Source organism: Phoca vitulina, unplaced genomic scaffold, assembly GCF_004348235.1.
Source record: "Phoca vitulina isolate PV1807 unplaced genomic scaffold, GSC_HSeal_1.0 scaffold20, whole genome shotgun sequence".
NCBI lineage: Eukaryota > Metazoa > Chordata > Mammalia > Carnivora > Phocidae > Phoca > Phoca vitulina.
In genome coordinates this window covers 2,288,704-2,315,269 of record NW_022589723.1, presented here as the reverse complement: position 1 = coordinate 2,315,269, position 26,566 = coordinate 2,288,704, and the positions used below count along the sequence as shown (strand labels likewise).

Genomic DNA, 26,566 nt, shown 5'->3' with positions numbered 1-26,566 from the left:
TGTCATTCTATGAGAACAATATAGTGTCATCCCTCTCAGGGACAGACTAGCATTCAATGAATACAGGAAGGTCTTACCTCTCTGTCCCTCTCTGTTTTGGACAGTCGCATGTGCCGGAGCATCTGGGACCTTTGCTCCATCATCAGGGTGCGCTCGTAAGTATAAGCAGATATGTCACTGTCATGCTGCCATAGATAACAGAGTGGGCAATAAGCACAAAGGAGAAAGAAGGATGAACCACACACTTTCATTTCCACTCACTAAATTAAGCCAGAGAAAGTATCACAATATCAACCTAAGTTTTACTCCTATTTTCTTTAGTTACTGAGCTATATAATATTATGGACTGTAGAGCAAATCTAGAAGCCCTGAGAGTCTTTTCCATAATCCAACCATTATATATATGTTTCCTTGAAACAAAATACAAACTCTAGTCTTTTTTTTTTTTTAAGACTGCTAGGTTATTATTAAAAAAAAGCGCTGTGTGTGATTTTAACATGCATATATGAATTAAAACTTAGTAAAACCATATTAAGCAGACAATCTGGTAGAAATATAAAGGCTGTATAACAAAAGAGCAAAAATAAAAACCACCGAATACACAACACATTCATATTCTACTTATCTAGATCAATATATTAGGGCTTTGTTGGAACTAAGGGATTAATCCACATTTGCAGCTGAACAATTTCCCAAACCAAAAAAAGTTCTAGGAAGACAGTGTAGGAAGTGGGGGAAGGGTGGTCTGTTTGATCTCAAACTCCGCTTTCTCACCATCTCTACCACTTCCACCTCTGCCTCGATGCGTAGGTGGTAGAGGAAGGTAGCCAGGTCCTTCTTCATCTGAATACTGTTGTCTTCTAGTTGGGCTACTGTGAAGATCCGAATGCTACATTTTCGCCACACCTGAGAAAGTACCATACATACATGGAAAGTGAGATGCAAGAAGGCCAAAAAAAAAAAAAAAAAAAAAGAGTTATTCCTAAAACAGAAGACATTTTTTGCTTTGGACAACCTTGCTATAGTATCAGGATATTTGTTGTTCTTAGCTTCTAACTTGATATACTATTGTACGAAGGCAAAAGCTTAACTAAGAAACACATTAAAAACAGCTTTAAGAAGTTCTTAATTTCCTAACAAGAAGAAAACTGGCAAAAGGGGATATATGATACATTAAGAGGGTGCTGTATTCAGATAGCATATTGATGTCCCCATGCAGACTCTAATATTTATTATTTTAAAGTTCAGTTTAACTAGTCTTACCAAAGGATGAGCATACGTATGTATAAGATACCCACACACCCAAACATAGGTTTCCAGCATTTGAGAGACTTTGGTCTTTTTCTTTTTTTTTTTTTAAATGGACATGTCACTTCTTAATGTTTTTCCAAGAGCTCATATGGAACTTTATTAACTTGCTGAATTTCACTTAGAGATAGGTATCAACTAGAAAGAAAACTACTTCTCATACGGTTGAAAGTAGGATCACGGGAAAGCTAAGAAAAATCCCCAACTCTTCTGATCCTAAGCCCCAACACTATAATCAAAGAGGAAGGATCTGTCTAGTGAACCAGGATGATATCAAGGGAGAAAGACTTTTTTCAAAAGGTATCTAAAATACCTTGTGCTGTTTAAGTAGGAATGGTAATAACATGAGCATCCCCCCATCATGCACAATCCACCACACATCAATGTTGCCCTCAGAAAACTGCTCCACATTGCTGGGAAAGAAGGAGATGTTTTTAGCCACCAGCAGGGCCAGATGGGCAGCAGTTGTCACTCGAACTGTGCCTAGAGAGAAAACAGAATCAGGATAAACAGAGAAGACTCCTGAGGCTTGCCTTGCTTCCCACCATGTCAGGAAAGCAAGGGTAATGCGTTTTTTTTTTTTTTTTACATTTCTTTAAGCAAGGTATTCTGTTTACATAGTGGGTTATACCTCATCAAGTAACAACAATCATTAAGAAAAATCTGAATAACTAACAGAATTAGATTCAGAACCATGATTTATATTACTAGATATATTCTGATCACTACATTTCTAAGGGGGGTTATGTGAATTCTGGAGATTTTGATGAAAGACCATCCTTCCAATTCCTGTGAGAACGTCAATGAGGCAGATCACAAATGAAAATAGGGCAATTTCAGAGATAATTCCTAGCATAATACTCGACAGAGATAAACAATTCATGAACATAATATAAAGCTGGAGGGGGTGAGGAGAATAGGATTACTACTGTTAGTAGTTAGTTAGGTGCCCTTATGGGACTATGCTTCAGCAACAGCAAGGTCTCTACTTTAGGCTATGGGGTAGGGTTAAGGCAACAGAGGTTTAACTGTAATCCCTATTTGGGCCCTCAGGATAAAATGAAAAGTGTTCTGTACCGATAAAAGTCTTCCACGCTCGAGCATCTTCACTCTGGCGCCAGCCATTAGGCCATCCCATCACCACCGTGTTGTGCTTCATGCCCCCAAGGCCACATGACTGGATGAGGTGGGAAATGCCCTCCCTCAGCTTGGCCGCCACCACCAGCTGGCAGAATCCCTTCACCTTCTCTGCCTCCATTAGATGCTTTATGGTCTGAAAAAGAGAACCTCAATGCTGAATTGCTTCACCCTGAACCTTTTAATCTATTACTCCTTGTCTTATAATCTCCTCCTCTTTTCCAAACTCTGCATAAGACCGTATCTCCTACAGAAAAGTCCAAAAAGTAAAATTAGCCCAATGGAATTTCATTATCCTTTGCCTTTTTCACTCTCTAAGTGCTTACTACATATATTGCTGGTTGACTACAGCAATGGAGTTCCTCTGCCTTTTCCTCTATTCTGCTTTCCCTTCTTTGTAACATACCAAACAAATCAAGAGCAGGGATCTTCATAAAACAAATATTCAATATTCTTTCTTAACTGGCCAGGCTGAGTGTGAACATGATCTACTTCCTTCCTCAATCGCCCTGATACCCTGACTCGTATTATTAGAAACTCAATCTGATGATTCAGTTTCACTTAAAAATTTTCTCAGGTATTTTTTTTTTTTTTCGTTTCTCCTATTTCCATCTGTTTTGGTATTTTAATGGTGACTATTGATGACCCTTGTCTTTGCTTTGCTATTATTTATTCAAGCCAAGTTGGAGATAATACTTCATTTACTCTCTTAGTGGAAAGATGAAGGGAATAATCGTGTGGAAAGAGGACAGGATTTTCCTGAAGGCACAGATTAAGTCAGTGATGTAGCAAGGGTAATAAGCAAGCTTTACTGATTTCCAATCCTGTGCTTTTTATTTTTACCATCATTCCAGACTAATGTTTCTTCAAGCATTTCTAGTTTTTAGGGTTTCAAAGTATTCCAAAATGAAATCCAGTAAAATTTTCGAAATAAAAGGGTTGGTTTTATCATTTATAATAAGTATTAGAGTGAAAACTGCTTTCTTCTTTAGGGAGAACTTATACTTGGCAAGTTAATCAGAAGTAAATCAAAAGAACCTTGCTCATGATACCAAGGTAGACTGGTAAGGAGAAAGGAAAGTTGTTCATTGCTCCTTGTCACCAGATTGAGCAGAACCATCTCCACGGTTCAAGGGACAGATTTATTTACTTGACTTCTCTGAGGCCTGAGTCAATGTTTAGAGTCTACTTGCAAACAGTGCTTAGCCTTGACAATCTTAAAAGTTTAGTAATGCTTTTTAAATGGAAAAAATAAATTATTATCTTATGGTTCATCTTTTTATTTGGGAGAATATGATTGTTCAAAAGTCAGCACTAAGAAGGAAACCTCCTAGATCACTCAGGAAAGGGATTAACTTAGAAATATGACATCTAACAACTTAACATCACAAAACCAGAAGCTAAATTCCACTAAGTCAATAAGCCTTGACTCTTACCTGCTCAGCAGCTAAAGCTTCCCCGTAGTTCTCCAGGAAGTTCCCCACGATGACAGAGCCCACAATAGTGAGACCCTTTCCTGCTTTAAGTTGTGAGGCAAAGGTGAGGAGGCGAGGATGCTTGACGTGTAAGTCCTCATCTAATTTCAGCAATACAAGTAACTGAGGCCTGCAGAGAGATTGGTGGGAGGGTGGAAGGGAGAAAAAACTTTGGGTTTGGGGAACAGAATGACAAATCTACCCTTTAATTCAGGAGATCTATATAAAACTGTAATTGGGCAGAAGGAAGAGATTAGAGAAAACGATAGGATGAGGGTGTAGTTTATTTCAATCCTCCCAGTATTACCACAAATCGATCATTCTGCAAGGAACAATAAAAATGGCTGAAGTCTAGACCAGATATCCCATGAAGAAAAGAGAATAAAGTATGAAGGATTTGGAATCATTCAAAACGGGTCCATTATACCAATTCCTTGAGCCACCTGAATTCCTTATCCTGTAATCACAGAAGCACATAGTTCTGTGTGTTAACCACGTGCCAAACACTACACCACTAAGCTCTACTGATTTCTTTACCTCCAGTTTTTAGTGTGTGGCGGTCCTTCTTCCAGCCGGAGCAAAGCAAACCGGGCTGCACTGAGGGACAGCCCACGGATTCCATCACCCCATTCTTTCTCCGCTCTGGGAGACAAAAGAGAAAAAAGCAGAGACAGATTTCAACTATAGCAAGTACAATTTCAAAACATAAAGTTTATTTTTTCTTTATCTAAAACTAACATATGCACAAGGAAGAAAATTAAAACTCATATTATTTATATAATGCTCTTTATTAACATAAGGAACCCACCAAAAGCAGATCCACACTGTCCTTCATCAATGGACCACACTGTACAATAAACAATTCAAAATAAAGGCTGGAAGTATCACTCACTTGTCCTTCTATGTAACTGTTCAAAAGCAATAATGTAAAACAGCTATTTGGAGAAGGAAATTACGACAGACCCAAAGTTTAATTTAATTTTGAAAATAATGGGAGAAAGCAAAACTCAATGTAATCTTCTGAACCAGTGTTATTTATTCCTAAATTTTGCAAGCTGTTTCTGAAGTCTTAGTTGTTATGGTTATTCAGGATTAATTTCTTTTTCATTTCAGAGATAATACCTTGACTGAAGAGATAAGCAAAAATACTTATATTTGTGTTATACTTTAATACTCATCATTATTATTTTGACAAGTCCTTTAAGCTACTTTTTTCACTGATCTGTTCATACTTTCTCAATGGGTTCCCCTTGTTGATTCTGTGTGTTTGTGTAAGATGGCTAAAAGAATTGGGGATATAAAATTTAGTTACAGATGAATGAGGTTATCTGGATCTTTACTGCAATTTTCATTGGGCTGGCTCTACACAAACTAGTCCATTTTGATACTTTTAGCAGTAATCAAGGTCAAATCCACAGACTCACCCTTGGTACTCGATGTACTTGTAGATCATACCAGCTATTACCATAGCTACGATGGCATAATACCAGGAAGAAATGAACATCAGAGCCAGACAGATACTCATTCCCATGAAAGAGAGGGCCCTAGAAAATTAAAAACAAAAACACAAACAAGAAAGTGTTTTTCTAAGCAGCTAAAAAAGAAGCCTGTGCTAGAGATGCTTCTCAAACTGGTGAGGGATTGCTAAATTCCAATATATTGCAGACTGAACTTCTGTAAAACGCAATAAAAATGAGTTATTAGAAAAATTACTATATGCCTGGATGCTGTGAGAATGTCAAATTGCTATAAAAGTTTCAAAATATTTTTCTCAATTCTTATAGTTGTCTTATCATGGACTGCAATAGTCGGTAGATCTGCACCGAGGCCCAAACCATCCTTTGTGCTGATGTTTCCCATTGCTGGGAAAACATATAAATGAACAGGATGTAATGAAAGTTATCTGTAGTTGTGAGGATAATTAATGCCTAGTTGGCAAAGCAAGGATGGGGCATGTAGTTAGAATTATTAACATGATCTTTTAAAAAAAGTATTTCATGTAAATATTGCTTAAAACCATATTAACATTCATTAGCATATATGCAGAACCCACTGAAGGAAATCTGCCATTAGTTTCCTTACTTTACATAAGAGAAACCTGGCAGAGGGGCACCTGGGTGGCTCGTGGGTTAAGCGTCCAACTCTTGATTTTGGCTCAAGTCATGAACTCAGAGTCCTGGGATCGAGCCCTGTGTTGGGCTCAGTGCTGAGTGTGGAGTCTGCTTAAGAGTCTTTCTCTCAGGGTCCCTGGGTGGCTCAGTCGTTAAGCATCTGCTTTCGGCTCAGGTCATGATCCCAGGGTCATGGGATTGAGTCCCACATCGGGCTCCCTGCTCAGCGGGGAGCCTGCTTCTCCCTCTTCCTCTCCCTCTCCTGTTCCCCTTGCTTGTGCTCTCTTGCTCCGTCAAATAAATAAATAAAGTCTTTAAAAAAGAAAAAAAGTCTCTGTCTCTCCCTCTGCCCCACCCCCACTTGTGTTCACTCTTTCTCACTCTCTTCTCTCTCACTAAAAAAAAAAAAGAGAGAGAGAGAGAGGAGAGAAACTTGGCAGAGAATGATGGAATGCCTGTTTTGATCAAATAGATCAGGTAGACAACCATGCTTACTGAAGTTCTTCTGTGTACAGAATGAACTTAGCTCCATGATGAATTTCAAAAAGAGTGAACGGAGAAAATCAGATCTAATAAAAACATAGGAGAAGGAGGGGTGCCTGGGTGGCTCAGATGGTTAAGCATCTGCCTTCGGCTCTGGTCATGATCCCAGGGTCCTGGGATCGAGCCCCACATCGGGCTCCCTGCTCCGCGGGAAGCCTGCTTCTCCCTCTCCTCATGCTCCCCCTGCTTGTGTGCTCTCTCTCTCTGTCAAAAATAAATAAAATCTTAAAAAAAAAAAAAATAGGAGAAGGATAAAGGGAAAAGGTAACAAAAGCAAAATAGTAACACAACAGAGTCCATAGTGAACATTTAATTAAGGTTAAAGCTAGAAGGAGGATTAGAGGTAATAAAATCAGTGAGGATCTAAATTTTTGCCACATAAAGGTCACACTCCTGCCCATCACTGGTAAGCGAAGTCAGGAAAGGGTCAAGGAGGAAGTTAGCACAGAGGAATGTAGCAACAGGTGCCTACGGGACATATTAAAGAACCTTTAGCTAAGACAGGAAAGAAAGGAGGAGATGAGATGGTAGCTAAAAGCGTGATGACTCCCTTAGGACTGAGGAGATGTGAACTCAGCAGCAGCTGTCCAACGTTTCACTGAGAGCTTTACTATGTAGTAGGCACTGTGCTGAGCGCTTCAGATCATCTCAAAGCAACCCTATGAGATAGGTAATACTATCAGTCCCATTTCACAAATGAATAAAATTAAATTTGATGTAGTTATGTGCTTTGTTAAAAGCTACAAAACTAGGAAATAGAGCTGACACTGAGCTAAGGTCATCTGACTCCATAGCTCATACTCTTACCTGCTACATGAAGCTCCTAAGGAAGAGAGAGTTCGAGAATGAAAACTGATGAGAATAAAGATAGAAAGGGGTGAAGTCCAGTGCTCAGCTAAGAGGGAAATGGGAAAACAGATATGCAAAGGGTAGGCTGGTTTAACCTGAAGAATGCAGCAGGCTGGAAATATTTATTTCAGAGTTTTGATCTTTATTCTCAAGTGGGTGTTATAAATTATAAAGTGACCTATGAAAAAACACAGTAAAGTGGTGGAAATTCAGGAAATCACTGAAGTTGAAACAGGCAGTAGGATGGCTGGCCGGCCAAGAAAAATTGTATTAACCACCCAGAATCTCCTAGTTTTCTAGTTCAATGATGGGTTCTCTCCAAATGTGGGGAAGAAGAAGAAAAAGAGCAGACTTACCAGTGGTAGTAGCGGAACCGGGGTCTCCAGTTGGGTGTTCGAAGTAATGTTTGCAATGCACATGCCAAGTTCACAAAGAGGTAACACATGAGGAAAAACCTGGCAGAATAAAAATAGTAAGAGGCATGATTATTATTGTAAAATGATTCTCCAAAGGTTATTATAGATAAAGACCTTGTTGTTCTAGCCCACTAGCCTTTGATTAAGACTAGGATGTAGAGAACTTTAACTTCTCCCCACGAACTTGCTCATTTGCCTGTGTTCTCTCTCAGTGAAAGACACAACCACTCTTTACCCAGTTGCTCTTGGGATAATCCGTTTCCTCATTGTCACTCATCCTTGTTCCAAATTAATTTATCAAGTCCTATGGATTCTACCTATTTACACATTTTTAAACCTTTTCCCTCCTTTCCATCTCTACTACTATCATCTTAGTTCAGGATCCTTTTCTTCCCTGCTGGATTAAATAAGCTTCCAGCTGGCATTCCCAGCTCAATTTTAGCCTCCTTTTCACTTGTCTTTTATAGCAAATTGATCATTCTAAAACATAAATATGATCATTTTATCCTCAAAGGATCACTCACTACCTCCAGGTAAAAGTTCTGGGTCTTTTGTGACCTGGCTCTAGCTACTTCTCTGCTCAGCTGCCCCTGAACAGGCACGCTCCTTTCTGTCAAAGCCAAACTACTTTGAATTCTCAGATGTGCTGCATTGTCTCAATCCTCAATTCCTTTACACACATTCCGTGTCTCGGACATCTCACTCTTTTCGTTGCTTAGTTAATAACCAGTCCTCCTTCAAGATGCAAGTGTCCCTTTCTCCAGAAAACCTTTCTTGAGTCTCAGTCCATTTGGGTGCCTTGCTGTAGAGCTCTTACGCAGTGTTCACCTTTACCACAGTTCTTATCACACTACACAAGGATCACTGGTCTCTCCATCATCGGTTCCTTAGGGTTGTGTCATCCATCTTTGTATTCCTAGCATGCTGCCCAGTGCCAGGTGGGTATTAAGTCATCACTAAGTCGCAGTTGAAGGATCAAAGCTAAGAGCAGCAGTGAAAGCTACAATCAACTGATAATAAGAAATGAAGGCAAAGAACTTGTGAAGTTATACTGGTAGGAAGAAACCATGACAATTTATAGAAGTTAGTCTTACTTGAAACTTCTTAGGAATATGTATTATTTAGGTGAAGTTACACCTGTCCTTGGCTCACTCTTTTATCACTACTGTTATATGCCCAATGGAAATCAACATGTATTACACATCATATAAGCAAGAAAAGTAAAGAGAAGAACTGGCTCTTACATAGAAAGAATTGGGGCCACAAGATCCAGGGAGGCGATAAGAATCCCCAGCTCTGCAATGGCAGCAGTTAGAAGTAAAGCCCAGGTAGGTTCCCCGTTGGCTTTACTGTGACCAAAAACCTGTATAGAGAAGGGAAATATCAGACACAGGTGTGTGGGGAGTGCCAGAGTCAATGCTCCCTGAGTCCTCTATGCTACAGTTTCAGATATATGAAGGATAATAGTGTTACCAACTTTGGTATCTTTTAAATACCTTTACCCCACTCATATATAAACTCATCCCTCACAGGGATTTAGAAGGTCTTGTACTAAAAACCCACATGTCTTCACATTATATGATCTAATAATTCCTAAGCCTATGAAGACCACGGTTTCTCATAAAATCTGAGGAAAAGGAAATAGGGTATGGGAAAGGGTTACTCACCCTCAGAAAGGGTATGATGTTATCCTTGGCTATAGCCTGTAGCAGTCTTGGTGCACCTGTGAGACTCTGAAGTCCAGCCCCACATGTTGAGAAGAAGGAGCCGATGACAATCACCCATGGGGACGGCCAAGATAAGATACCCACCACCAGATTACCTTTCACAGCATCCCCAAACCTGGGAAAGAAATGGGAGTGCGGAAATTTACCTACAGACTGAAAGACTAGAGAGACATTCACCTAATTTTTTTCTATTTATAATCTTCAGAAAATTAAAATTGAGACAGATATAAATATTAAGAAATGTAAAGGTAGGCAGATTTGATTTATATTAAGAAAAAATAACCTGTGGAGCCAGAAAATAAAGCTAAGCTTCAATTGTAGCTTTTTCCCCTCAAAATATCAAAATATCTGTGCTCTTTGCAGAAAAATTGGAAAAATACAATAAATATAAAAAGCCGGGAGGAAATTCATTAATCATAACCGGTAATATTTAGCATACTTTGCACATTTTAGTCTGTTTACTGTTTTTAAAAACATAGATGAGATCACATTACACCTATAATTCCATATTAACTTATAAGCATTTTCCTATGTCATGAAAAACTCCTCATGAATAAAAATTTTAGTGGTTTTAATAATATTGCATCATAATTTACATAATCCATCTCTCTAGTGTTGGTTTTATACTATGGAAAATACTGTGATTAACATCGTTATGCACATATCTACATTCACACGTTAGATTTTTTTCCATTATGGCAGATTCCTAAGAGGGAATAACTGCAATAAAAGGGATCAGTATCTTTAAATATTTCAAAATCACTACCAAACTGCTTTCCAGAAAGGTTAGAATACATTTTATTTCCATTGGAAGTATATGAAGGTTTAAGTCTTATAGCACAGACCCATTTCACACCAGCCTTGAGTATTAAAATTTTTAAAAGTCAGTGCTAATTTGATGGGTATAACATGGCATCTCATTGTTTAATTATTTATGGTTTTAACCATTTTTATTAAGTATCACACACAAAAAGTAATGTGCAAAAACCAAATGTACATTTCAATAAATTTTCACAAAACATCCATGCAGCTACTATCTAATCAAGAAACAGAACACTACCAGCACCCAAAAGTCTCTCTGATGCCCACTCACTATCACGAGCCCTTTTGTCCCCCCATCGTCCTTTTAATACTATGTCATCTTACCTGTTTTTAAACTTTAAATAAATGAAATATGGGATATGTGTTTTGTTTCTTTCACTCAACATTGTGAAATTCATCCTAATTTTTTTTTGTATATAGCTGTGGTTCATTTATTTTCATTGCTCTATGGTTTTCCACTCCATTTCCATTATGAATACATAATTTATCCATTCTACTGATGAACATTTGACCTATATCCAGATTTTAACTACTAATGATAATACTGCTGTGAGAATTCTTGTGCATGACTCTTAATGCACGTGTGCATACATTTCTGCTGGGTCTACCTAGCAGAGGAATCGCTGGGTCATAAGGTATGTGTACGTTCAACTTTAGAAGATAATGACCAACAGTTTTCCAAAGGGACATTCCAGCTTACACTTTCAATACTGTTTATATGATGGTATAATTTACCAAAGCTCATACGCCCATATATTTTCAGTGACAATAGTATAGTAACAGTAAACTGTGCTACTTATTCTTTTTTGTCAACAATATGTGTACACAGCATCTACTAGGGTTTCTGTCCTAAAAGAACTCGATCGAGTCAGGGAGAGTGATAGGAAAAGCTAGTGTCTGTGGTACGTGCAATAGTGTAGTGGCTGAACAAGAGGGGGTGTGTGGTTGTCTCTGCTGGGTGAGCGTGGGAAAGCTTCACAGGACAGAAGACAGTCTAGTCTTAGAGGATCAATGTGTCTGCTAGAGGGGAGTTACCCGTTCTAAGCAAAGGAAACTGTATAAACAAATGTGTCGCTGCGTATTTAACTTCAGGTATGGCTGGAGCACAGGCAGTTTATGAGGGAATGATGGGAGAGGACATCAGAAAAAGGTACACAGGGCCAGACTGAAGTAATGGGTTCCAAGGGGCTTTGGCAGGCTGTGAAGCAGGAAGGTTTGTATGAGCCAATTTTGTGTTGTAGGAAAAATCATTCTGGTGGCAGTGGGAAAGAAGGATTGGAAGGTGGTAATACTGAAAGGGAGATAATTACACTACTTTAGGCAAAAGATCCTGAAGGCTTGGGCAAAGGGATGGGGATAAAGAATAGTAGAAAAGAGGAAATCTAATAAGATGAAATGTGGAATTCACAGGACTTAGAAACTGGATGAGGGAACTGGTGGAGAAAGTCTAGGATGGCACTTATATTTCTGTTTTGAGAAAGAGTGAATGGTGAGGCTAGTAACTCCCCCAGATGGGGAAAATGGGAAGAGATCTAGCAGGTTTAGGGGAAAGATTTTTCTAGGAATCTCTTACAAAAACTTATTTTTTGTTCATAGGTGAGAGGAAAGGAAAAACACCCAGCGGTCTTCATGAATGAAATGAAGAAAGTTTTAAAATTGTATTTAGAATGCTAAACAGATACATACTTCCATGTCTCATAGAGATGCTAGAGACACTTGAAAGTTTTTGTTTTGTTTGTTTTTTCTAACTTGCTCTCCTTCACTTTTGGTTTTAGTTTTCAACAGCTCTTCATGTGTAGGGAAGCCCTTATTATGCAAACAAATTCACTACTTTATTGAAGCGCTATATTCATTGCATCTCACATATTTGTAACAGTATAACTGGTACTTATTATTCACTAACCTTTTTGGCAACTATATACATATATTTTCTAATTGTTAGTCATGGTCTATACCTCAGATTGGGTTTTGAGTTTATGACTTTTGTGGGGCAATGTGGAATAATCAGATATAATGGAAGACAGACACATAAATGTTACAAAGAGATTGACTACTTACTTGTCTCTAAGAACAACACCTTCAATACAGGCACCAAAAAGGACAACATTGCTTAAATCTACCATACTGAGAGTCAAGGAAGCTGACCTACAACCCTCTGAGATAGAAAGTAAACACTCAGGATATTTCTTCTATCAGTAAAATGAGGTGCTAGATTCACTAATGTTGTCAATTCTTTCTTGAATTTTAGAGCTGAGGTGGATAGATTATCTGGTGAGAAGTGAGCTGGTAGAAAGCAGATATCTTTATTAGCAGGATAAAAATATTGATCAGCCTTATTCCACAGATGTGCCTATGACTAAAACTCAGGCTGGATCCATGAAAAGGATACAGACAAAGGAGGTGGTCAGGATGGCAAGGATAGTGCCAATGGGAATAGACTTCTGAGCATCCTTCAGGTCTCCAGATCTGTTTGATCCAGCCATGATACCTTTAGAGGGAAAAAAGAACAAGTTAACTTCTTAGTTCCTGGATACTTTGATATTCATGCGGATACCAAAGATTGGAAGCAAATCTGAAAAGCCTGAGAATATAATTCTGTCTCTTAAGAAAAATCACTCCTTTGGTCTCCTAACTTCTAAAACAGACAACAGCCCTTCTGCTTACCTGTGACAGAGGGGAAGAAGATCCCCACCAGAAGAGTAAAAGAGGTGGTGATGTCAACAAGGACATATTCATGGTTTAAACTGCCTAAGACATCAGAAGATTTGGCTGAGGGCTTTTCAATGATCTCTCCCTTTGGTAGGTAATTACTCCAAAGATTCTCTGCAGTGGGAAGAAAAAGGTATATAAGCAACAGAAGTATGGAAAGAAGATAACTAGGTAATTTTCTACCTAAACAATATTCTAAATCAGATTCCTCATTTATATAGTTTTTAAAGGTATGTTTGCTTCTACATGAACACATATATATCATACAATAAAGAACACATAAATAAAAACCTAATGCTCTTTCTCATCTGATTCAAATGTAATTTGACAGAATGCTTTGGTACATACAAATGCAGTTAAATTTACAAATGCAAATTAGTAGAAGTTAAGTGGACTAAAGATGAATGCTCAGAAAAGCTTATTTTTCTTTTAAATTAGTAATCAATGCTATTTCTAACACCTTAGTGTAAACTTGCTTACGCACAAAGACATTTGTGGACCAAATATTTAAGACAGAAGTCACTTAAGGCAAGAGTTTCAGAAACTGGGCTGAGTGAGGAAAACAGCATGTGTGGATGTGGTGACACTGCAAGCTCCATCTGGCTGTCACTGTGGGAAGAACACCGCAGTCTCACAGTGTAACACACAGGGTACTGTATTACTACATCCGACTTCAAAAAGTAATTTGCCTAGCTCTGCTAGGGAAATTTTATTTTTTAAAAATATTTTATTTATTTATCCATCAGAGAGGGGGAGAGAGAGAGAGAGCACGAGCAGGGGGAGCGGCAGGCAAACGGAGAGGGAGAATCAGGCTCCCCGCTAAGCAAGGAGCCGGATGTGGGGCTCGATCCCAGGACCAAAGGCAGGCGCTTAACGACTGAGCCACCCAGGCGCCCCCAAAGGAGGAATATTTTAGCAGAAAGCGTCACAAGAGAGTTTGAAAAAGGATAAGTTCACTAACAGAAAAGCAGAAAGACGTTGAATGTAGAGGGGGGTGCTGAGCTTAAGGAGGGTAGGGATACTGTGGCAGCGAGACATCGTGGACAACAGAAGAGACTACGATTGAAAAGCCTGCTTTCCTGAGCAGATTAAAAAACTTGTTCAAAAACCTCCTGACTTACCTGTAATGACACCACTAGCCAAGCCAGGAATGCCCTGAATTGAAGTGACATTATTATGAATAAAGTATTCATCACAGGTGGCATTGAAAAACTGACTTGAGTTACAGAAGAAGCCCCATAACTTTGACGGTACTGTCATGTTGTTAATTTCCTTGGTCTTAGAGCAAATATCAATGTGTCTTGATGAAAGGGTGCGATTACCCAGCATGCAGACCCTAAGTGAAAACAGAGAGAAAGATAAAGGGTAAAAAATAAATAAATAAATAAATAAATAAAATTAAAAAAAGGTAGGTAGGTTAGAAATAGGTTAGTAAATAGGTTAGTAATGGAAAAAACAAAACAAAAAACCGTCATCTCTAAGAGGACGTGAAAGGACCTAATACTTACTGACTTGTTCTGTAGATGGAGATTTATTTACATTTTCTGCAATTTAATCCTGACAGCCATCTCACAAAATATGCATTAGTATTTCTATGTTGTGGATGGAGGAACTGAAGTTTAGGGCAATAAAGTAGTCTGCCCGAGTCATACTGGTAGCAGGGTGATAGAATTCAAACAGAATAACTGTCTGAAGACACTGTGCTTACTCATCTTCCAAATTTTCTAGATTATTAACCAATTGTTAGGTCTAAAAGCATCCTACAGTCCTTTTGTTCTTTCTAAAAAAAAAAAAAATTTCCCCTAATTTTTTCTTTTTTTTTGGCCTAGAAAAGCCTATGTTCATAACAACCCCTTTGAAAATGTTACACTCAAGGTCAAATCTTCTGGCTACTGTTTCAAGAAAGACAGCTTGGCTGGAATAAAAAGCACATCCCACTATGGCCTAAGAGAAAACTATTTTTGAATGTAAGCCTAGACCCAGTGGGAGTGAAGGTATTTAAGGATATTACAAATAATAACTGCTGATTTTATTTTTTTCTTTAACCCAGAGCTATAAATATGAACAAAAGAATAATACTCCCATAGTTAAAGTACCTCTCAAGAGGAACAAAGAACTTTTTAAATCTGCAAAAATGACAGCATACATACATAATGAACCATGTACCCATTACTCAGCTTCAACAACTCAATATTGCCCAGTCTTGTTTCATGCATTCCTCTAGCGAATTTGGTCTTGTTCTGCTGGAATATTTTAAAGAAAATACCACACATCATGACCTTTTACCCACCAAAAAAGAGAAGCATTAAAGGAGAACTTCAGGCAAAATGGAATTTCTCAAGTTAAGATATCCAGAATATAGCCTTCAGTACTTTCGGCTAGTCTGCAGTCCCTAAATGAGCAGACTAAAAATTGATGATGGAATCTATCACTGACATCATTTAGCAAAGAAGAAATACTGGACCAGGAGTTAGGAAATCAAAGCGTTCATATTCTTGCTCTGCCATTAACTAACTTTGGGGCAAGTCATTTAATCTCTATAGATCTGTTTTTTTCATCTCAAAAAAACTATTTTTCTGTAATCAGGTTAAATCGACATAGGAGTGAGGAGTTTGATACCTAGATAATCCAGATGACTTTTTATTTTTTATTTTTATTTTTTTAAAGATTTTATTTATTTGAGAGAGAGAATGAGAGAGAGAGAGCACATGAGAGGGGGGAGGGTCAGAGGGAGAAGCAGACTCCCCGCCGAGCAAGGAGCCCGATGCGGGACTCGATCCTGGGACTCCAGGATCATGACCTGAGCTGAAGGCAGTCGCTTAACCAACTGAGCCACCCAGGTGCCCTCCAGATGACTTTTTAAAGACAATCTCTGTAACAAGATTACAAACACCTCTCAGTGCTAGCTAATCACTATGCCACCAGTCAAACAGAGAACAGGTGACCGGAGAGTCACCTATCTGTACAAATCCATTACTACTTAAAAAAATACACTTTAATGTACCTGCATTACTTATGGTATATCATACAATCTCTATATACAGATATATATATGTAAAAATGTGACATTTATTTCTCTTTATTTTATAACCAGAAAGTCTGCTATGGTATTAACCGCAGGTTAAAAAGTTTAATTAATTACAAATATTTAGGTAGGAATTTAGGTTTCTTTGATTCTCTTGATATTTTATTAATAACAGGAATCCAACATTTGTACTTTACAAAGCTTGCTGGTAATAACTATACTATCGTAAAGCTCTTCATGAATAGTTGTTAAAATATACACAATCATTATAAGGAGGTTTTGAGAAAAACCTAGTATCTATATCCAAATGATGTTTAGAGCTGCCAGTTCCATGCTTGGGACATAAGGAAGAGGATCAACATGAGAAGTCTGCTGGGAGGCTTCCTGCCTAGATGCTAAATGAGCTCATCCACGAGCGAAATCTCCGGGAGATTGAAACTGTACTTGAAGTGATCACATCACCAGACACTGGCACTGACTACCCAGTAACTGATGGCCGGTCAGAGAGACAGACACGTACGGGAAGTGTGGAGGGGCAAAAGAAGACTTGATGGCTCCAGCATAGATGGCCAAGATGGACACAATGACACAGGCCAGGAAAAGTGAGGCAAACTTGTTCACGTAGCGTACACCGATGAACACCACCAATACCATGAGGACCAAGAAGGCTGTGCCATAGACACGCATGTTATTGAGCATGGCTGCTGACTCCTTGAGTGCATCATCGCTACGAAAGATCGCAGCTCGGGGGACAATATATACCTGTTAAGCAAAAGAAGTAGAAAATGAGGTCATTTCAAAGTCTTCAAGTAAAAGGGTTGTTGTACTTTGCATTTGCTTTCACACAGCAAAGCAAAGCTAAGATAGAAAATGACTGGAGACTTAACCTAATTCCTACAGAAATTGGATATCATTTATGTTTTTTTTTTTAAGGCTACATGCTATTCCGAATACCTACATTTCCAAATAGAAACAGCAAAAAAAAACATTAGTAATTTATTCAAAGGGTTATATAAAATAATTGTAATGATTATCTTGATTCCTATCTCATTATTCCTACTTATGATTATTTTAAATAGTAAAAAAAATATTCCACTGAATAAAGAAATGAAAAACATTTTATTTCATTGGGATGAAGATATCAAAAAAGATAAAAACTTTTACTTTTTCCAATGCAAGTCTTGCCTTGATCAAGACTTTAACTTCTTGGATGAAGTGGTAGGGTGTTGGTGAATGGGTGGTAGGGAAACAGTATGCAGGCAAAGGATACTCTCAACCTTTCTGACTTATGTTCACAAGAGGAAGTCAATAACAGGTTAACAGTCAATCACTTGATTGATTCTATAATGGATCTCTCAAAAGTTTTGCTTTCTTTCAAACAACAAAATAAATCCAAATCTCTATCGTTTCTACACTGTAGACCACAATTAAGCTATTACTCACCAGAAAAATTTCAATGGCACCAAGGATATACATGGCAGCTGCAAATGTGGTACCAAGATAAAAGCAGAGGCCAACAGCCCCACCAAACTCTGGGCCCAGTGCTCGGGAAATCATAAAGTATGAGCCCCCAGCTAAAAGACAAAACAGAATGTAAGCAGGATAAAGAAAGTACATCAGTAAGAAGAATGTAAACAAGTCATAAATAAGAAGGATAAATGTTTCAAGTTTTTCAAAACTCTGAATGTGATAAAAAGTAGATTTGCTAATGGGAAGTAAAAGATAAAACCTTTATGGTAGAATATGCTGAACATCTAATGCTCCTCATGAAGTAGCAGAATTTGTCAGTATTAGTTAGATAAGCATCAAAGAATGTTTACTACAGGCATGAGACAGCCCAATAAAATATATTCTAACTAAAAAGAAGCTAGGAAGGTGATACAAATTAAGGATTCTAGCTTAGAACACGATGAGATTTTTTCCTTTTTCTTTTAATTGAAGTATAGTTGACATAAACGGTATATTAGTTTCAAGTGTACAAATAGTGATTTGACGATTCTGTACATTCTGCACACCACAGAAAGCGTAGTTCCATCTGTCATCATACAATGTTATCACAATATTACTGAATGTAGTCCCTATTCTGTACTTTTCATCCCTGTGACTTATTTTGTAACTGGAAGTTTGTATCTCTTATTCCCTCTCACCTATTTTGCCCATTCCCCCCATTCCTCTCCTCTCTGACAACCACCAGTTTGTTACTTATGAGTCTGTTTTTTTGTCTGTTTATTTCTTTGGATTCCACATATAAGTAAAATCATATGGTATTTATCTTTCTCTGTCTGACTTATTTCACTTGCATAAAGTGGATCTCTAGGTCCACCTGTGTTGTCACAAATGACAAGATTTTGTTCTTTTTTATGGTTGAATAATATTCTGGTGTGTGTGTGTGTGTGTGTGTGTGTGTCCACATCTTCTGTATTCATTCATCTACTAATGGGCACTTAGGTTGCTTCCATATCTGGGTTATTGTAAATAATACAGTAAAAACCAGAGGGGTGCATGTATTTTTTTGAATTACTGTTTTTGTTTTCTTCAGATACATACCCAGTAGTGAAATTACTGGACTGTGTGGATTTCTATCTTTAATTTTTTGAGGAACCTCCATGCTGTTTTCCAAAGTGGTTATACCAGTTTATATTCCCACCAACAGTGAGTGAGGGTTCCCCTAGTTTACAACATAAAGAGATTTTTAAAGAATGTATTCTAAAGTCAAATAGTGTGAATGTCTATGACCAAGAGACTAAATAGTATTCTAGTCCTCAGAAGTTTGCACTTCTGACTTGATAGCATAAACATACAGTAGTTGTTGACAATCCCTGAAATCCAGCCTACTGACCTGGCACCACTCCATTCGTGGCAATGGCACTCATGGAGATAGCAGTCAACATTGTCTGTAAAGGAAGTGAAGGAGAAGATTGTTACTGTAGTTCTGTACTATTTTCCTGTCTGTGGGCCTCAGAGCACTTTCTGAAAAATTAACTCTTCCTACCTTTACGGAGGGAGTTGGCTGCCATACCTAATATTATGGAAATGAGATGATGTGGTTCAACTCATTGCCCTAGTCACATTACTGTTATCTTGAGTATTCTGTTAAAATGCTTCTGTATCATAAGCAGTAGGTTAGGTGCTAGTAGGAGCCACTGATCTCACCCTGGTCTCCTAGTTCACTTGGAAAACAGATTAGAAACTGACTAAGCTACAATTACAAGAACAATATTCAGTAAGGAGGGGAACCACTGCAGACTTCTGAAATAATAAAAACCGTATTTTGAAAATATTACCTGGTAGCAGCATAGAATGGACTGCAGATAGGGAGCAGATGAAGGCAGAGTGACTTGTTAGTAGGCTATTATAGTTCAGTGAAAAGTAAGGACTGTAGTGCTAGTAACAGGAATATAAAGGAAGGGTTGTATGTAAGAGATTTCAGAGGGAGATATGATTGACCTTGGTAGCTGATTAGATGTGAGAGGCAATCAAGGAGCCAAACATGGCCCTGAAGTTTTAAGACTAAGAAACAGAAAAAAAAGAAAAAGGTAGTACTATTAATTTTAAGTTATTAATGATACAAAATATGTCTTCTTATCCTGCTTTATATAGCACTCAGCTGAGCATAATGTACCAGGAGGGTATAATAATGATAGTAATTAAAGAGGCCAGCAGTTGAATAAAAAAATAAAAAATTTTAATAATAATCAACTTATAATAAAATTGATAGATGTGGCTGGGACATGTGGATAAGAGGAGTTTAAATTCAAACAAGATCAGAATGTTCTCAGTACAGTGGGGAGAAGACCTGGAAAGCACACCTGAATTTCTGGGGAAGGGGTAACAGATGAGACTTCAAAACAAAACAAATACCCCTCACCCCAAACAACAGTTTTGTTCCTCAATACTATACTGGAGTAGTACATCATCATTTTCTAACTTTGGTGCTATCAAACTCCAATGGTTTGTATTCTGAATTCTTTGAATCAAGGACTACATCTTCCACCTCCTCTAAAAGTCTTCCTTTGTAATTTCTAGTACATCATATTACGCATATAAGCAGCAAAGACTGGACACTAAATAACTGAAAATCCTTCAGAGTTTAATATCAAAATAATGTCTCCTGTTGAGATCATGAGTCTTTACCGAATAGTCTTTGCGTTATTCTCAAATAAGTCAAGTGCATATAATCTTGAGCTCCTGCAATGTTCCAGGTGATCTCTAAGAGCCAACTGGGGACTTACACAGCAGCAGCAGATAAGGACAATTGCAAAGGCCTGAAGAACTCCAGCTGTGCCCACGACCCATGTAAGGCGTAGAAACAAGATCACTCCAAAAATATTCTGTAGGCATGGGAGGTAGACACCCATGAAAGTACCCATTTGAGGGGTCTGCAAAGAAAGATGTTGACAAAAGAAAAATTACATAGTCATCTAGAAGAGATGCTTTTATCCCTTTATTTGTATATAAAAACTTGCTCCCTAACTACCATCTTACTTACAAAACACATAATTAGTATAATCAATATCTTAAAAGAGGCACATATAAAATCTCCATCTTATAAATGATCACATTATTCCTAGAGCTATACATTTTTACTTTACACAGGTCCCCATATGTTTTTACATGGGCATTTGACCACAAACTTTTAAGTGTACCCCCAACAATTAAAATGTTCTGTTCTGGGCGCCTGGGTGGCTCAGTTGGTTAAGCGACTGCCTTCAGCTCAGGTCATGATCCTGGAGTCCCAGGATCGAGTCCCGCATTGGGCTCCCTGCTTGGCAGGGAGTCTGCTTCTCCCTCTGACCCTCCTCCCTCTCATGCTCTCTGTCTCTCATTCTCTCTCTCTCTCAAATAAATAAATAAAAAATCTTTAAAAAAAATAAATAAATAAAATAAAATGTTCTGTTCTTTGAAGCTATTAGCTTTTCCTTTTTTTTTTTTTTAAAGATTTTTTTATTTATTCATTCGAGACACAGAGATAGAGAGAGAGAGAGAGAGGGAACACGAGCAGGGGGAGTGGGAGAGGGAGAAGCAGGCTCCCCGCTGAGCAGGGAGCCCGATGTGGAGCTCGATCCCAGAACCCTGGGATCATGACCTGAGCCGAAGGCAGACCCTTAACCATCTGAGCCACCCAGGTGCCCCTTTTTTTAAAGATTTTTAAGTAATCTCTACAACCAACGTGGGGCTCGAACTCACAAGCCTGAGATCGAGAGTCGCATGCTCCACTGACTGAGTCAGCTAGGTGCCCCTAGCTTTCCCTTTTCATAAAAACTGAATAATGATTTGATGGACTTCCTTCAGAGTTTGGCATAAATCCTCATGGTAGCTGGTAAATGCAGTTGGTAAAATGAAGATCTGAGGGTCATTTTATCCCTGAACAACCAGAAAGCTAACTTGTAATATGGTTCCATATTTTCATTTTGAGAAAAACTGATATTTAGTCTTTGAAAAACCCCATCACTTGACAACAGAGAGATGGCATCAGCAGATGGGTGTGAACCCTCTTCTTCTGAAGTGCTATTCCCTGTCCCTGGAATGCTCTTCTCCCAACTAGGGGGCTCATTGTCTCACATTGGTTAGGCCTCTGCTCAAATATCACCCTGTCAGAAAGGGCCTTCCCTGACCAACCTCTCTACAACAGCAACCCCCTCTGCCCTGGCTCTCCTGCTGGCCAGTTTCAGTGTCTTTATCCTGCCTTTTTAAAAAAATGAATTAATTATTGAAGTTAACACACAATGTTACATTAGTGTTCAACAAAGTGATCTGACAAGTCTTTGCATATGTTATGCTATGCTCATCACAAGTGTAGCTACCATCTGTCCCTGCTTGTATTTTTGTTAGACCATCGTCAGCACGTAATATACAGTTTAACAACTATCTCCTCATACTAGAATTTAGATTGCATGAGAGCAGGACATTGTATGTTCTGTTTTTGCTATGACCTGCCCAGAACAGTGCCTGGCATATATCAAGCATTCAACAGTTACTGAGTATAAAGTGACGCCCTGGATATTTCCTCCTTTCTTATATATGGGACTCTTTTTATTTATCCTTGTTATTTGAAGGCCTCACCTTAGTGGGCTTCTTTTTCCCCTCAGTGATGTTCTCTGCCTCTTCATGTTCCTTCGCTCCTTGTGTCAGATTAGTATAATTGGCCATACGGTTGAGGAGAGAAGATACCTTTGGTCTGGTGTCCATTTCTTCCTATAACGCCAGAGACATGGAAGAAATGAGTAATAAAGAACACTGGAAATAAGCATCAATGTGGCCCTCTACCAGAAAATTGCAAATTAAATGAGAAAATACATCACAGGTAAATATTTTAAGAAAATTTATAAATGAGGCTTTATTCTCCTCCCACATTAAAATATCAATCAGGACTATACAAATCCTTATAAAATTCTTAAGTGAAAAGCTTTATCATTCTTTCTAATGGCTTAACTTTACAGTAAAAATAAAATCACAGTGGCCCCTACAGACAGCTGTAACCTTGAAAAAAACATTGATAATATTACCTTTAACTATAGTGCCCCTTTCTTTAGGCTACTAACATTTTTTTTTTTTTTTTAGTAGGCTCCATGCCCAGCATGGAGCCCAATGTGGGGCTTGAAATCACAACCCTGAGATCAAGACCTGAGCTGAGGTCAAGAGTCGGATGCTTAACTGACTGAGCCACCCTGGCATCCCTAGGCTAGGCTACTAACATTCTAATAACACTTATGGCTATTATTTATGGCACCAAGCACAGACAGCTCAATAAAAAAACTTTTGTGACTGAACTAAGTATGTATCTCAGATCTTTTCTTGAAGGAAGCTGAAAGAAGATACCATTTAAAAAACAGGTACACTAAGAGAACTGGAACTTGCATCGTTGTCCAAAGCCAGACACAAAGGCAGTGCTGGACCAAAGCAGGCTCCTTCCAACTATCCGACTGCAGAGCCTGTCAGAGTCCATATGGTCTTGGGTAAGACATACAGACAGGCCCTCTTAATCTGGCAGCCTATTTCCTACACTGATTTTTCTTTTAGTAGTTCTAAGGTAAATGATGGTCTTCCCAAACACAGAGTTGAAAAATACTCTATTTTATACTTCATAGATAATTCCAATGCAAATATTTAAAACCTAGCTGAATTAGACAGCAAGGTTCTCCATGCCTGTGATGTCAACATTCTTCCTCAATTCACAGAAATCTGATTTAATGGCTACTTATTAGTTAGTGATAGATTATATAGAGTAAATCAACTACAATGACAAGTTATAGTATTATATTTTAACAAGCAGTTCTTAAAATTATCCAGCCTGTACTGTTTTAAAACTAAATGGGATAGAAAACCGCTATCCTGAAATCTCTGTTCCTGACATTTCTGCCCTAGATTTCTCCCAAATATTACCTCAAAGAGTGCCAAGTTTTTATCAAAATATTCATCTCCTTCTTCATAATTGGAATTGTTGAGATAAGCATTTCGAGCTTTCTTATGCCCATCATCTGGAAAAGAAAAAAAGGAAATCAAGTTAGTTTCTCATTGGTATTAAAGAAGTATCAGCACCAAATAACTTCATTTGCCTTTTAGAATCCATTTTCATATTCAAATTTTAATCTGAGAGTGGGAGAACTCAAATTAGCCAGGCTTAGAGAATGTGGCTGCCTCCAGAACAGCAGCAAAAATAAATCTAAGAGGTAAACGAGAGGAAGGTTTAACAGTACGAAGACCTCTGGAAACACTATTCTTTTAGGATTCTAGCCTATAGGACTCTACTCTTAAAGTCACTAAAACCTAGAATAAAATTTTTAACAAGTACTTACTGAGCTATTTTACTTTTGAAATTTAAATTCAATTAACATATAATGTACTATTTGTTTCAGGGGTAGTACTTATTGAGTCCTTACTCAGTGTATCACTGCACACTTTATACACTATTGCTGTTGATAATGGTAGTAAAAGCCCTCTACCTCCAGGTCGGTCCAACCTTTTATAAGTGACAGTAGGTAAAAAAAAAAAAAAAAAAAAAAAGACTACATTAGGTCATGTAACCAAGCATTATTTTTGTACAAACCCTTGCCACTTTTTTTTTTTTTAATGTTAAAAGAGGCACCCCACAAGAATTTGGTGAACCAGATCTGCAGAAAAAAAAAAGAGACTAGGTTCCCTCAGACAGTAGAGTCTGTGTACTTCCTTAGCTTTGGTTCTTTGTTGTATTAAGAGGTATATATAATTATAATCTATCAGTCAGAAAAAGACAAATACCATAGGATTTCACTCAAATGGGGAATTTAAGAAACAAAACAAATGAACAAAAGAAAAATAAAGAGAGAGAGGGAGAGGCAAACCAAGAAACAGACTCTTAACCACAGAAAACAAACTGATGGTTACCAGAGGGGAGGTGGGCAGGGGAATGGGTGAAATAGGGGGTGGGGATTAAGGAGGGCACTTGCTTTGATGAGCACGGGGTGATGTATGGAAGTGCTGAATCAAAAACTGTCTCCCTGAAACTAATATTATACTGTATGTTAACTAACTGGAACTTGAATAAGAACTTGAAAAAGAATATACTTAATGAGTACTGAGAAAAAAAAAAGTTATATATAGTTATAATCGCCTTGTAGGAGAGAGAGAAAATAAAAAATTATGTAAATGTCATTAAGAACTAACACTTTAGGGGCGCCTGGGTGGCTCAGTCGGTTAAGCGTCTGCCTTCGGCTCAGGTCACGATCTCAGGGTCCTGGGATCCAGCCCCACATTGGGCTCCCTGCTCAGCGGGGAGCCTGCTTCTCCCTCTGCCTCTATCTACTGCTCTGCCTACTTGTGCTCTCTCTGTCAAATAAATAAATAAAAATTAAAAAAAAAAAAAGAACTAACACTTTAAGTATTCAGGAAATAGATACTAATATAAAAGTTAAAGAAATTAATTTAAAGTCCTATAACCTTAAATACCAGTTTAGGAAATAGTCAACAAGCTATCAAAATAACTGGATCACGTCAAAGGACGGAAGGGCCAACCTGATAGGGTCCCCACCAGCTAAAAATGGGGTAATACAAACATTAAAAATAAATAATGCATTGAACTGAAATGTAAATATGTGAAATATCCAAAATATTAAAAAAAAAACTAGTCACCTCTGCAGAGTTATTAAGGAAACAACGTATTTGAAAAACAATAAATGGAAAGAATCAAGCAATTACCCTGCCTTTCTTGTACCAACTATATTTCAGGGTAACTAAAAAGTTAAAGAAAATTTTTTCATTATAGAAACATTCTAGCTAATAAATGTGGAATTTAAGAAACAAAACAAATGAGCATAGGGGGAAAAAAGAGAGACAAACCAACAAACAGACTCTCTTGTTTCAAGTTTTTATTTAAAGTCTAGTTAGTTAACATATAGTGTAATACTAGTTTCAGGAGAAGTTAGTGATTCATCACTTACATATAACACCCGATGCTCATCACAAGTGCCGTCCTTAATGCCCATCACCCATTTAGCCCATACCATGCCCACCTCCCTCCTTCTCTATAGGTCAGAGTCTATTTTATGGGTTGCCTGTCTTTTTTTTTTTCTTTCCCCTATGTTCATCTGTTTTGTTTCTTAAATTCCACATATGAGTGAAATCATATATTTGTCTCTGACTGGCTTATTTCGCTTAGCATAATACATTCTAGCTCCATCCACACTGTAGCAAATGGCAAGCTTCCTTTTTTACAGTTGAGTAATATTCCATTCTGTGTATCATCAGTTGGTGGACACTGGGGCTCTTTCCATAATCTGGCTATTGTTGATAATGCTATAAACACTGGAGTGCAGGTGCCCCTTCAAATCAGTATTTTTGCATCCTTTGGGGTAAATACCTAGCAGTACAATTTCTGGGTTGTAGGGTAATTCTATTTTTAACTTCTTGAGGAACCTCCACACTGTTTTCCTGAGTGGCTGCACCAGTTTGCATTCCCACCAACAGCATAAGAGGGTTCCCCTTTCTCCATATCCTCGCCAACATCTGTTGTTTCCTGTACTGTTAAATTTAGCCATTCTGACAGGTGTGATATCTCATTGTAGTTTTAAAAATTTTTTTTCATTTGTTTATTGTTTAACTTAAAAATATTTACTGAGTACTAGAGACAAAGCAGTCAAACAGGATGCTTAAGCCAGTTTTCAAGGACTAGACCAGTTCCCTTTAACTTGACTTCTACAGAAATTTCTGGCTTAGCTCTATACATATTTTTTTTAACAGCTTTATTAAAATATAATTTACACATCAAACAATTCATTGATTAAAAGTATACAATATTAGAGTTTTGGGTATATTACATTATTAATTTTTTAAAATGTGGTAAAATCATAAAACAAAACTTGCAATTTTAACCATTTTTAAATGTACAAATCAGAGGCATTACATTCACGATGTTGTACAACCATCACCACTATCTGTTTTCCAAACTTTTTAACCACCCCACATAAGC

General features: G+C 37.9%; 1 protein-coding gene across 3 annotated transcripts in view; it reads right to left on the bottom strand.

Annotated features, from left to right (window-relative positions):
• The window catches only part of SLC12A6 (solute carrier family 12 member 6), an 82,859-nt gene that overhangs the window by 4,871 nt on the left and 51,422 nt on the right, over nucleotides 1-26,566 (bottom strand). For all 3 annotated transcript variants that reach the window (XM_032416980.1, XM_032416981.1, XM_032416982.1), the window contains 20 exons: nucleotides 23,506-23,600; nucleotides 22,186-22,317; nucleotides 20,355-20,501; nucleotides 18,962-19,016; nucleotides 17,566-17,696; nucleotides 16,643-16,884; nucleotides 14,219-14,433; nucleotides 13,053-13,211; nucleotides 12,778-12,876; nucleotides 12,447-12,504; nucleotides 9,507-9,681; nucleotides 9,084-9,202; nucleotides 7,780-7,878; nucleotides 5,345-5,464; nucleotides 4,458-4,562; nucleotides 3,882-4,050; nucleotides 2,386-2,581; nucleotides 1,622-1,791; nucleotides 775-906; nucleotides 78-185 (listed from right to left, as the gene is read on the bottom strand). In XM_032416980.1, the coding sequence (XP_032272871.1) occupies nucleotides 78-185; nucleotides 775-906; nucleotides 1,622-1,791; nucleotides 2,386-2,581; nucleotides 3,882-4,050; nucleotides 4,458-4,562; nucleotides 5,345-5,464; nucleotides 7,780-7,878; nucleotides 9,084-9,202; nucleotides 9,507-9,681; nucleotides 12,447-12,504; nucleotides 12,778-12,876; nucleotides 13,053-13,211; nucleotides 14,219-14,433; nucleotides 16,643-16,884; nucleotides 17,566-17,696; nucleotides 18,962-19,016; nucleotides 20,355-20,501; nucleotides 22,186-22,317; nucleotides 23,506-23,600 (2,726 nt within the window). The remainder of the gene's footprint in view (nucleotides 1-77; nucleotides 186-774; nucleotides 907-1,621; nucleotides 1,792-2,385; nucleotides 2,582-3,881; nucleotides 4,051-4,457; nucleotides 4,563-5,344; nucleotides 5,465-7,779; nucleotides 7,879-9,083; nucleotides 9,203-9,506; nucleotides 9,682-12,446; nucleotides 12,505-12,777; nucleotides 12,877-13,052; nucleotides 13,212-14,218; nucleotides 14,434-16,642; nucleotides 16,885-17,565; nucleotides 17,697-18,961; nucleotides 19,017-20,354; nucleotides 20,502-22,185; nucleotides 22,318-23,505; nucleotides 23,601-26,566) is intronic.